The sequence below is a fragment of the Delphinapterus leucas genome, chromosome 5 (genome assembly GCF_059928025.1).
Source record: "Delphinapterus leucas isolate spDelLeu-1000000601 "Yukka" chromosome 5, BTC_Dleu_Yukka2, whole genome shotgun sequence".
NCBI classification, from domain to species: Eukaryota; Metazoa; Chordata; class Mammalia; order Artiodactyla; family Monodontidae; genus Delphinapterus; species Delphinapterus leucas.
Window position 1 is genome coordinate 36,321,045 of NC_143133.1, and position 13,067 is coordinate 36,334,111.

Below are 13,067 nucleotides of genomic sequence, written 5' to 3' on the forward strand. Positions count from 1 at the left end.
TTCCTGCCCCTTCCGGCTTCTGGAGGCCCCAGGTGTTCCTTGGCTTGTGGCCACATCACTCCAGTCTCTGCCTGTCTTCACACGGCCACCTACCTGTGTGTCTGTCTCCACAATGACTTTCTCATAAGGACACCAGTCATTAGATTTAGGGCCCACGCTAATCCAGAATGATCTCTTCTTAACTAATCACATCTGCAAAGCCCCCCTATTTCCACATAAGTTCACATTCTGAGGTTCCTGGTGGACATGAAATTTGAGGTACACTATTATGGACTGAATTATGTCCCTCCAAAATTCATATGCTAAATCCCTAACCCCCAATGTGACTATATCTGGAGATAGGGCCTTTAAGGAGATAATGAAGCTTAAGAAAGGTCACAGGGTGAGGTCCTAACCTGATAGGACTGGTGTCCTTGTAAGAGGAAGAGACACCTAAGCTCTCTCTCTGTCATGCGAGGACACAGTGAGAAGGTCAGCCATCTCCAAGCCAGGAAGAGAGGCCTCACTAGAACCCAACCTAGATGATACCTTGATCTTGGACTTCCAGCCTCCAGAGCAGTGAGAAAATAAATGTCTGTGTTTAAGGCACAGGCTGGGGTACTTTGATATGGCAGCCTCTGAAAACTCACAGACACCATTGAACCCTGCACAGTCGCCATCATGACGAGGGGCTGCACTCCCTGTCCTTCCTTATGTCCTGTCTGGGCTGCCCCCTGACTCCTGGTCCACTTGGAGCTCACCTCCTGATTCAAAGCCCATCTCAGGCATCACCTCCAGTGGATGGCCGTCCTTGACCTCACCTTCACCCCTACGTCTCTCAACCCTCCTCTTTGCACCCGTCAGCAGGGATGTTGTAAGGGCAGCCAATTTGGACTGGGCATGTCCCAGGTGCAAGCTGCTGTCCAAGGGCCTCACGGGCATTTGGTGTTCACACCACCACCATGAAGATGGGCATCACTGGCCCCATTTCACAGATGGGCAAACTGAGAACTAGAGAGGCCAAGTAATGTTCTGGAGGCCACACAGCGAGGAGGGAGGAGAGCCAGGACGCAGACACAAGCACTCTGGGTCCAGGTGAACCTTCTCCAGGGTGCTCCCCACCACGGTGGCACTTGTGACCTTCCTTCTTGACCGGGGCCACATTCCACCTTCCCAGCAGCTCTGTGTCCTGCCCGGGGCAAGGAGCTCTGCCTGTCTTGGTCACTGCCATATCCCGGGAGCCCCTCTGGCTTTGGAGGGCTCGGGTGCTCTCTTCCTGTTATCTCAAAGCCAGCCATCATTCCAGAGCTGCACGAGGTTGCCCAGGGAGAAAGAGGTGGCACCAGCACTGGAACTCAGGTCTCCGTTTCAAGCCCAACCCTCCCTTCCTCATCACCGCTCTACACTCATGACGCCCACAAATGCTGGCCTATTTTCATCCTGGGTGAGCTGACTTCCAAAGACCTTTGCCTCTAGGGACATTTGGAGGTGAGGGTCCCGAGCACCTCAGAAATGGAAGGGGCCTCAGATGTGACCTGGGCCAACCTCCCTCCCTGGTTTCTGCCAAAGTGGGTCTCGGAGTCCCCAGCCCGGGAGGACGTGAGGTTCTCACACATGCCCAGATCCTGAGGTTTTCCTGCCAGTCCCACTTGGAAACCACATACCTGGCAGAGCGCGGCCACGGCCTTGGTGGCTCTGACATTCTCCTCTTCCTCCAGGTCACTCCGACTCAGTCTTTGCCTCTCCAGGACCTCGTGAAAACCCTGTGAGTAAAACAGGAGCTGAATCTGGAAGGAAAATGCTGATGTTCTTCCCAGAAAAACCTCAACGGACCCCGCCTCTCAGGTTGGAAGGATGTTCACCCCAACTTATACACAAGGAAACTGAGGCACAGGGATGTATGTGACCTTCATGGCTTGTGAGTCGTGGCTGAGGCCGGGACCAGTGAATCCGACCTCCAGGAAAACCACAGACTGTGATTCTGTCTGTGTACCTAGCAGGAGAAGGTGCGACCAGCACCCCTGTCACCCTTCTCTCCTGGCCACCCAGACATCATTTTCTGATTTCAGTTGCTGGGGACCACCATCCAGGCCCTGGGAGGCCCACCCAGCGGAGCCCGAGGCCAAGCAGGGCCACTGGAGGTCAGTGTGGTCAGTGGCCAGCCAGGCTCCGCTCTGACCAATGGACCTCAAGGAGCCCAGCAGAGTGACAGGGAGGCGTGCGCCAGGTGCCCCAGACACAGTCAGAAGGCACCGCAAGGTGAAACCACAGAGGGTGGACTCCTCTTAGGGGGCAGCTGTAGGGGAAGAGGCCCCATGGGGGAAATGAGTAAGCTGAGTCTTGAAGAACAAGGAGGGGTCCCTGGAAGGAAGGTGGGGGGCCAACACAGTCCCAGCTCAAGGAGCTACAGCAACAGAGACCAGGCAGTTAGAACCCTCTGGCCTTGGTGGGGGCAGAGTGGGAGGGGAGCTGAGAGGGAGGGGCTGCACGTGGTGCCAAAGTCTGTGCTCATCCATCAGTTCCCTGTTCATTCAATCACTTCTTTGTTGTTTGTTCATTCATTCAATTATTTGTTCTTTTGTATCCATCATCCATCCATCCATCCATTCGTTCACGTGTTCATTCATTCTTTCCTTCATTCGTTTGACTTTTCTTTCATTTGTTGGTTCTTCATTAATTTCTTTGTTCATTCAATTATGTGTTCCTTTGTTCTTCCATCCATCATTCATTGATTCATTTGTTCATTCAGTTATTCCCTCATTCCTTCATGCATGCATGCATGCATGCGCTCAACCCTTCCCTCCTTGGTCCCATGTTTCCTGAGCACCAGCATGTTTCCTGAGCACCAGGTTTCCTGAGCACCAGGTCCTGGCTGTGCTGAAGTCCTGGGTTGCAGAGCTGACGCTGTCACCGTCTCCGCACTCAGGACTTGCACTGAGCAATGTGATGTCAGAGAGAAGGGCCTAGAGATCTCAGAGTAACAAACTGCTGTATAATCGTATCTTTTCACTCTCATTTCAAATGGATCTTCTTAAAGACAGAAACAGCCCCCCACCCCACGGTATGACAAACCCCAGAAACCCCAGGCGTGGGCCCTGGGAGGAGGCTCTGTGGGTGGGGAAAGGCACTGGACCAGGGAACCAGGGACGTGAAGACCTCTCCTCTGTTCTGGCCGCTGGCTTCTCACTCGGGTATAGCTGCCGCCACCATGCCGGCCCCCAAGGAGGGCATGTGTCTGGGCTCTGGCCTGAGCCTGGACCCAGCTACAGTCCTGCCATCCCCTCGGCAGAGCTGAGACAAGCAAATGCTAGCGAAGAGAGGACCCAGAGAAACAGTCAGGCCGTGGCTGCCCCTTACTGGTCTGGCTGAGTCTTAACCACCCGGCAAGGTGGGTGCTACGATTCCCATTGCACAGATGAGGAAGCCAGAGGGTTAGCAAGGTCACTCAGACACAGCGGCAGAGTCAGCATTCAAACCCAGGTCCTGCTGCCTCAGCACCCAAATGCTTACCAACCCTGGGGGACGGCCACTGACAAGCAGCCCTGCCTATCCCCGCCCCCCCTCCACCAACAGGGAAACACTGAGGCAGAGTCCTGCTCTCTCTCTGCGAACTGCAAGCCCTGGTCCTTCCAGCCTGTGCTGGCGCCAGCTCACTTGCTATCCCTCAAGCAGGGTGACACCTTGCTTCCTGCCCTCCAGCCGGTCTCCTTGTCTTTTTTCCAGTCAAGACCACGAGCGTTGGCTACCTTGGCCACCTCGCTGGTCCTGCCTGCTCATCCCCCCATGCAGGGTCCTCCCCTGACTTGCCACCTGACCCAGCGAGGGGGCCCATCCCTGTGTGACAGCCTGCCTTACATGCAGGACACGCCTGTCCCCTCTGGGGACATCGCACGCTGGTCTGCATCGCAGGTTGGGCCCTTGCCCTGCGCCATCTGTGTGAAGCCCTCTCCACGGCCCCTCCCACCGTCTTTCCATCGTCCCAGTGAGGGTGGTGCTGCTCGAGCCACTGGCTTACAGACCAGGAAGCTAGGGATGCAGAGTCCAAGGGAGCTGGCTAAGGTCACTGGGCTGACAGGTGGGAGGCGAGGAGAGACCTCCCGTCTGGCAGATGCCAAGGCCTCTGGCTACCCAAGCGCAGTAGCAGGGGGCCGAGTCCCCTCCTGCCACCCTGATCAACCCGCGTGGCTCCCTGGGACGGCTGTGCCCGCGGACGTGGGAGTGAGTCAGGAGCAGGTCACCTGGAGGAACTCCTCGGGGTCGGCGGTCTGCGGTGCCGTGGCCAGGAAGCTCCTCTGTTCCTTTTGCTGGGCCAGCGTGAGCCTTGCCATCCCCTCTGCCTGGTGAACCAGTGAGGCTTTGACCAGGTCTCTGCCTCGCTGGACAAACTCTGAAATTGAAATAAAACAAGGTTGCTCCCCCGGCGAAACCTCCACTGGCTGCTTCTGCCAGCACGTGGAGGGTCAGAAACTTTGGGGCAAGTCCCCTTTTTATTCTGGTTTTATCATTCAGGGCCCTCCCCCTGGGGTCCAGGACTCAGAGCAACATAAGAGGTTTCATGTAATTGCTGTGCAGGGCGGCCCGCCAACCTGACCAAGAAGCAAACAAAGGGGTATTTTCCCGGAGAAAAGAGTGTGAGGGAGGGGTAGGTGGCAGAGGGAGGGACAGGCGACACAGGGTACAGAGAGCCTGAGTCTTCAGGAAGACAGTGACACGTCAGACTGGAGTCGAGATTCAAAAACTGCCAGGGTGAGTTATTAGATCAGCAGGAGAGAAGCAGGGTGAACCCAAGGGCAAGACCCCCTGTGGCAGGGGAAGGTGAACTTGGGGAGAGAGGGGCGGGGCCTAAAACCACCCTTCAGCCCACCTGCGTCATTCGGCCCCAGCAGTGTGCCAAGTACAGGGCCAGGAACTGGGGTCTACCAGTGAGCAGGACCCAGCCCAGCTCTCAAGATGTTCATGGAATGCAGGAGGAGAAGAAATTATGCTGCATGAGGGCCGGGGCGGTGGCAGGACGGGGCGGGGGTGGGAGGAAGAGGGGGCACACGCAGCGTGGGACCCCAGAGAAGGCTCCTGGGAGTAGAGCCAAGGACGAGGTTGGTCAGGTTCTGTCCACTTGGGTTTTGGAGGAGATGCTGAGCAAAGAAGCTGTTGAAGTGAGGGCCTGGCGACGAGGAGTCTGCAGTCCTTGGAAGCGTGGGTTTCAGCATCTCACACCATCCCCACCGCCACACACACACGTCATACCTCCTTCTGCACTTGCCCTAATGCAGGCACACTTCCTTAGGTTTGACCTGAGAGTCTGTTTAGCCTCTAGCACCAAAGAAAAGAGTGTGGCCAGGTGGCCAGGAGAGACCGGAGTCCTCCCTCTGCCTAGGGTCCTCCCTCCACCCCTGACTGTCTCCTTGTCTCCCCCATCTTGTCCAAGTTCAACAGAGCCCCACCTAGGGGGCTGCTTCACCATCCCATCCCAGCCACTCGCTTCCCACTGATAAAGCCCAGACCACTGTGTGTGGTGACCCCCAAGGCCAGATGCATTCAGATTCTACATGGTCCAAAGTTCCAGCCAACAGAAAGTTTTCCATGTGGTCACCTCCTGCAGGTGAAACACCTGGGTTTCCTCTTGCGGGTCCCACCAGCGGTGTGACCTGGACTAATTCCCAGATGCCCTTGATGTCTTGAGCCCTGATCTGCCCATCTCCCAGGGTCGGCCCGGGAGCAGTAACACGTGTGGGAAACAGCCACGTTGGGTTCCCTCTCCTTCCCCACGTGACTGACCCCTGTCCATGCTCACCCACCAGCAGCTGAGCCAGGCCCCGTGCCACATGCAGGGCTTCTGGGCGTTCCCGCCTCCTTCGCCCTCTGCATGTTCCGGGTGCTTCTCTGGCAGCCTGAATCACTGATGGCGATGTGCAACAGGCAATCCCGGACCCTAGGAGGTGACCTGGGATGGCAGCCTGTGCTAGCCTCATGGGAGCTGCTCCTGACACCTGCGAGTGCCGCCACCAACCCTGGCCCACACGGCCTGCAGCACACACGGGCTGCCGGGCACCCGGGCCTGGCCCACTCGCTCACCCCTGCCGAAGCGCTCCGCCTCCTCCCAGAAGGCCTTGTGCTGCTGGGTCAGCAACTCCTCCCTCTGCCGCCCCGACAGCTTCCCCTCGACGGTCAGCAGCTCCAGGCTGTGGGAGATGGCGGCCAGGCGGCATCTGGTCTCCTCCCGGATCTGCAGCTTCAGGAACTCAATTGTTTTGGCCACGTGTGCCCGCCCCATTGTCCTCTCCAGGGTGTCCTAAGAAGAGAAACACAGGCGACAAGGGGGTGGAACGCCCTGGGTCAGTACTTGGCCATGAGGGTCTGTAAACAGTCACAGGCTTGGTCCTGGGGCCCCACCTCCCTAGGAGCAGAGCACAGGCCAAACTGCTCTCACGAGCTTCTTGTGTGTGTGCCTCAGATGGGGACAAAATGGTCCCGCACGGGGACGTGGTGAGGCTGACGCCGCATAACACAAGGAAAGCGCTGGGTACTCGGTGAGTGGGCCACGCTTCTGGGGAGGGATTTAATAAATGCACATGACCAAAGAGGGAAGTTCCCCTTTCCCATTGTCATCCCTCTCCAGTCGACGGGGCCTCGGGCCTCCACAGCCCAGGAGGAGAAACATTAGAGAAACAATAAAGGTCGCGGGACTTTTCGCTTTCGAGCCTCCGGGAACCTGAGTGCTGGGGATTAAATAGATTTGCCGGGTAAGCCTGACCTGGAAGGGGGACCCCAGCCATCAGACTTTAGAAGAGGCCTGCCTGCCCTACCATGCTGTCCTTCACTTAGAACACGGCTCTCGGACAGGACGCCTCCCCCATGGAGGACATGTCCACCAGAGGCAGGGGCGGACCCTGCAGGTCTGCGTCTCCTGTGCTCGCATCTCAGAGAGCAGCCGCTCCAGGAACCTTGTAGAATGAGAGCACGTGCACCACGTTAAAGCTGCATGCCCTGTGCCTCAGAAGGACACCTTTCCCACCTAGGGGTGGGCCCCCAGGACCCCCGGCACGGGGCCTGAGTTCGCCTCCGCCCTTCTTCCCCACCATGCCGGCACCCTTGCCTCCTTCACACCCCTCCGCTCCATCTCCTTCCAGCTGGCCCAGAGCCACGGCCAGCTCAGGCCCAGGTCACTTCCGCCCTGGGCTACTGCCCAGGGCCGTCCCTGCTCTGCCAGTCTCCCACCTGCCCGCTCCGCTCCACCCCGCCCCGCCCCGCCCCGCACGGCAGGCAGGGGGCCTTTCTGAGGTGCAAACGTGGCTCTGCCATCCTGGGGCCCAAACCCTGCAGTCACTGCCTTCAAACCAAGTCTAAATTCCTGGGCACGGTGCACGAGGCCCTTCAGGACCAAGCCTGGCTGAGTCTCCAGCCTCGTCCCACACACCTCCTTGCTCCTGGCTGCCCAGCACACCCGGCCTTTGCACACACGGGCCTCCACCTGGAACACCCTCCCGGCCTCCTCTCACTTCCCTGCCTGGCCAGGTCCTGCTCGTCCTTACGTGCTGTGTGGCACCTTCCCTGACCCCCTCCACCTCCACGGCCCCCTCCTCCCATCTCTGCTGCTCCTGTGCCTCTGTCTAAGCATAGGGACAGTCCCAGGCTGGACTGAGAGCCCTTGAGACAGCGGCCATACCTGCAACACCCGGTAACCAGCCCTGGGGCTCACTGTTTGCTGAACTGCATTGGTCTGTGTTTGAGCAACGTGTGAACAGGGCAAGGACAATGATCCCCCAGTTATGGACAAGAGCACTGAGGTTTATTCTGGAACGCCACCCAAATAGCCCAGGGACAGCGGCTCTGAACCTTCCTCTCCGCCAACTATATGAGCCCGACGGTCGTCAGCGGGCCCATGACCGCTAGAGGGCGCAAGAGGATAAGCGCTCGGTGCAGGTGTGGACGGCAAGGGATCCAGCGAGGCTCAGGGCGTGGGGGACAGTGCCCAGGGCCCAGAGCAGCCACCTCTAAGGCATCACGGTCACTCCACCCGGCTGGAGAGTGGCAGCTCAGCCTCTGGATTTATATTCAAGGAAAGACGGGAGTAGAGTCGAGAGGCAAGCATGAGCAGAGGGGCATCAGATGGAAGGTGGGAGGAGTAAAGGGACTTGCGCGGGAGGCGAGGGGGCCACTGCTGGCTCTGAGAGCTGTAGCCAGTCCTCAGACGTGCCCGGGCTCAAACTTGGCTCCAGACCTGCATGACCTTGGGCACAGTGTCCTCACCTACGCCTGACTTACAGAGTGGATGTGAGCATTAAATAAATTAAAATAGGTTAAAGCACTTAAAATAGCAACCAGAAGACAGTAGGTGCTCATGAATGCAAGCTGTCGTCATAATTATGTACAGCAGGTCCCCACATCCCTCCTACCATCCTCTTTCTCTCGAGCATCCCTAGAAGCTGATTCTGATGACCTCTGGGGCCCTTTCCAGGGCTCTTCCAGTTCTGATATTCAGCAACTCCATGCGACACATTCCGACTGCCCAGGCCAGAGTTCTCAGATGTCTCCAGGCTGAGAATTTGAATTCTTCTGGAGTTTATCAACAACATACTCTGACATACAGGCAGAGCCAACCCGTCCCTCTCTGTACAAACACAGACTGTAGCTCTTTCCACACATCATTACGATGACTTGTTTACGGCTATTTTGTTTGCTGACACTTGGCCTGCCATTGTCTAATCCGTATCACATACTGAGCACTTCCCCTGGGCCAGGCTCTGTTCTAAAGGTCTTACATGTCGTCCACTTTCTAACACTCTCAGAGCTGATGCTATTCAGATTCCCATTTTACAGATGATGAAACTGAGTCACAGAGGTTAAGTAACCTGTTCAACGTCATACAGCTAATAAAAGGCAACTGTGGGATGAGCTCAGGTTTCTAGCTCCAGTCTGCAACACTGTTCCTGTAACAGGATGTGGCACACAGCAGGTGCTCATGAAATGCTGACAGAAGGAAAGGCCTACAGATAACCTGGAGAAAATTATTTCCCTTCTTCCTATGTGGAAGTGACTGGCTAACACTCGGGCCAGAGTCAGCTAAGGATACGTTTTTCTTCTACATCAATATCCTGCTGATGGAGCAATAATTAAATACAAAGAAAAAAAGAATAAAAGGAAAAAGATCCTTCTCTTTGATAAGCATTCGTATCAGCAGCCTTATCAAACCAAAATCCAATTCAAAGGGCCTTGGATGGCAAACCAGGAAGCCTGGGGCACAGGCTGAGCGATATCATTAGGCAACATGGGAGTCCTAGGTGAGTCGCTTAGCTGGCTCCTCTGCTCTTCGGGAATGAAATATCTGTGTGTCTATCTTTCAGCAGTGCGGAGGAGGGAAAGGAAACTTTGCTTGTACGTGACAAGCAAAAGCAAAAGCAAAGAAAGTTCTCAAACAGCTGTGTGCACCTGGGAATTTGTTAAAAATGCAGATCCTGATTCAGGAGTGGGGACGAGATTCTGCATTTCTAACCAGCTCTCAGGTGACGCTGATGCTGCCGGTCTGCGGACCACACTTTGAGAAGCAGAGCAGTTTGTGCAGAAGCAGCAGGGACCGCTCCACTCAGCAGCGCCTTCTCCTCACGTCTGAGGAGCTGAGTCTCTGAGCTGAGGGCAGGGCGGCTGCTGCAGGTTTCTGAGTCAGGAGTGCCCTGGGCAGGTGCACAGGTCTGAAATGTAATTCATGAGTTCTCAAGGTCAGAGGAAGGGGAAATGGGTGGGTAGGTGCCCTGGCCTTTGCACACAGCAGGGCTAGACCGAAACCTCCACAACAAAACCCGACAGTGACCGAGCATTTCCCCGGGCCCTGCCTGCAGCAACTCCTGGGACCACCTTTTTTAAGAACAGTAACTGAAGCTCAGATGGGTTAAGTAACCTCTTCGAGATCACACAGCTTCAAGTGGCTAAGCTTAGATTCAAAGTCGGATTTGGATTTGTGGATTCCTCTGCGCCAGTGGTTTGCATTCCTAGCTATACATCAGAATTGTTTGGGGAGTTTTAAAAACAGCAATGCCAGGTCCTCCACTTCAGACCAATCAGATTGGATCTCTGTGCAAGAGGCCCGTGACATGGGCATTATTTTAAGCCCCCTAGGTGGTACATGGGGCCGTCCAGGAGAGCTAACCAAAGCTCCGTCCACACCAGTGAGCATCAACTATGACTACTCACTGTGGTCACCTGGAAACTTAAAAAATCCAGACTGGGCTTCCCTGGTGGCGCAGTGGTTGAGAGTCTGCCTGCCGATGCAGGAGACATGGGTTCGTGCCCCGGTTCGGGAAGATCCCACATGCCGTGGAGCGGCTGGGCCCGTGAGCCATGGCCGCTGGGCCTGCGCGTCCGGAGCCTGTGCTCCGCAATGGGAGAGGCCACAACAGTGAGAGGCCCGCGTACCGCAAAAAAAAAAAATAAAAAAAATAAAAATCCAGACTAAGAATCTTTGGGGTGGGGACCCATCTTGGACCCAAGCATCAGTACTACTTAAACCTCCTCAGATAACTTCAACGTGCAGCCAGGATTGAGAACCACCAGTGCCCTACACTGTAGTGACGTGGGGCGGGCCAGTCTCTCCACTAAAGGAATGGTTAGATGGATGGACGGACAGATAAATGACTGATGGATAGATGGATGGATGGATAGATGATGGACTGATGGATGGATACACTGCTTTTCTCTGGCCTCTATATCCCTTTCTACACTCTGCAAGTGTTGAACTTAATGACCCCTACGGTGCTCCAAGCTTCCGGATTCCATGCCTCTAGTTTGAATATCACGTTCCCTCCCTGCCCCCTCCAGCGTTACCAGAGCCTGCAAATCCTGAGAATCACGCAATAGCCCTTCAGCTGCAATCATTCTTTCTGTCAGAGTCATCATGAGCTGTCGGGCTTTGGAGCTGGAACACTTAAATTGGTCCACCAGAAAGTGCTGGATGTTTTCCATCTGTTTCCAGAAAGCTTCCATCTGTGAAATGAGAATGAGATGCAAGAGGTGGGGGGAGAAAACTTATTTAAGAAAGCTTTAAAGCTGTCCGGCTCAGGCTTGGGCATTACTATTCACCCCTTATCACAAACTGAGATTAGAACAATTCTACAAGTTGGAGAAAGTTATCTTGGCAACAATCACATTCTCCAGAGGTTCCTCTTTGTAGGTGCCAGTCAGTTTGCAGGTGGCTTTTCAGCAAACACCAACGAGCTGCTGATAAGAAAGGCAAGCACCATGAATCTCTCAAACAGCTGAATGACTGCCCGGCAGTGGGGTAGGGAGTGGGGCGGATGCATGAAATTCGACAATGCGCTCCTGGAAGCTTCCAGATCTTTAAAGGGGATTAAACGCATCCTGGAAATAAAAGCATGAATGGCCATTTAATTATTGATTATTGTCCTAAAAGTATAAAAGAACAATATGACAGAGATGACGACGACCATAAAAACATTTTGCCTTCAAATCTTTTTCCTTTCTCCACCATCTTATCAGGAGCAGAGTAGGGAATCGCCAAGTGGTTTAGAATGTTGGGGGCTAAATTTTTGTCACTGCAGCCTTCCAGACTCTAAGAACAACGATGCCCATAGTCATAGCAACTTTTCTTTACGGCATGCAGGTTACAAGCCAGGCTCCGTGCTTCACGCATTTTATTTCTAGATAAAATATGTATCGGAGGTACAGGGAACAGGCTCAGGAAATTAGGTCACTCGTCAAGGGTCACAGAGGCAACAAGAAGCAGAGGCATATTTGATTCAGGTCCCTTCAAGTCCCACAGCTGTGATTTTCTCCATCTTGGTTCCACCTCTCAGATGTTGAGATGGATGTTGCTTGCTGGGCAGGGTCAGGAGAAAACCCACACCTGCACGAACCAGCACCTCTTCGTAAGTTTGCTGTCCTGTCTCAAGGGCCTCGTGGCAGCTCAGCAAACCCTTTATCTGCCCTGGCCACCTCCTCCCTCACATTCACACCCTGCTCTCGCCCCCTCTCGCCCCATCAGACGACTTCCTTTCCAACTGCTATCAGAGAATGTGGACAATCATCCGTGAATTCCTGCACATCCGGAACCAGAGCTCTACATCCAAGCAGCTTCGCCTCTTCTCTTCCCATCGCAGAGAGCGAGGATGCCCACTCCGCTCTTCTGAAAAACTCGTGATGCCCCTGGCATCCAAGACCTGACTTTCTCCTGCTTCTTCAAGGTCCATACTCAATCCTCTGCCTGAAATGTGCAGACACGGACAAGATATTCCACGGCTTCGGGGAGTCCATGCACCACCAGAATCCGGGCTGAGTGCCCTCCCTTAGCCATCTCATCCCGAGAATATCCTCGCTCTCCATGTGATCCTACCTGAGCTTAGTGGGGACTCCCCATCCCCAGGCATCTCCAACTCAGGATGTCAAGCCACACTCACCATCTTCCCTCCCAACTTGTTCTCCTTCTGGGATCCTTATTTCCGTAGACCTGATCCTCTATACCCTCCTCTTCCCACCACCACCTCCTTAGACACCACCCTATCAGCTCTCCCACTTTTTCTTACCTCTCCAGCCCTACTGCAACTGCCTTCATGAAATTCCTACTGGATTAGCCCCAAAGCCCCTAACAACCCTCCACACAGCAGCCTGGGCAGTCCTTCTAAAACACGGCCAAGCCACCCTCTGCTGCTTCAGTGACTCCCATCTCCTTGGCATGAGACGAAAACCCTCAGGGAAGACCTCTGGCTTTATCCTGCTCAGCCTGCTTCCTAGCCCTGGCTCCCTTCTCTGCCCACCCACTGGACAGCATCCATCCACACTTCTCTCCAAAAGCTTCTTGATGACCCTTTCTTCTACAAAGACCTTCAAAACCCTGGGGTATAATGAATCGTTCTCCCCACTGTACCTCAGTCTGCCCATACTTCTATCTATCATGGCACTTGTAACCCACAAAGTCCTCATCCGTTCACCTGTCAGTCCCCCCCACCAGACAGGCCCGGGCATCTCCCTGGCAGGGCCAGGTCTAAGTTCATTTTGAATTCCCAGAGTCCAACACAACACCTGCGTGCCAAGAAAATATTTGTTTAATTTGTAATACATGAACAGCAGGTAGTAGAACCTCA

At 54.9% G+C, this 13,067-nt stretch overlaps 1 protein-coding gene across 2 annotated transcripts in view; it reads right to left on the minus strand.

The window, feature by feature from the left end:
• The window catches only part of EVC (EvC ciliary complex subunit 1), an 83,002-nt gene that overhangs the window by 38,958 nt on the left and 30,977 nt on the right, over nt 1–13,067 (minus strand). For both annotated transcript variants that reach the window (XM_022567030.3, XM_022567029.3), the window contains exons 8-11: nt 10,795–10,953; nt 6,052–6,268; nt 4,218–4,366; nt 1,644–1,742 (exon numbers count right to left, since the gene is read on the minus strand). In XM_022567030.3, coding sequence (XP_022422738.2) covers nt 1,644–1,742; nt 4,218–4,366; nt 6,052–6,268; nt 10,795–10,953 — 624 coding nt within the window. The remainder of the gene's footprint in view (nt 1–1,643; nt 1,743–4,217; nt 4,367–6,051; nt 6,269–10,794; nt 10,954–13,067) is intronic.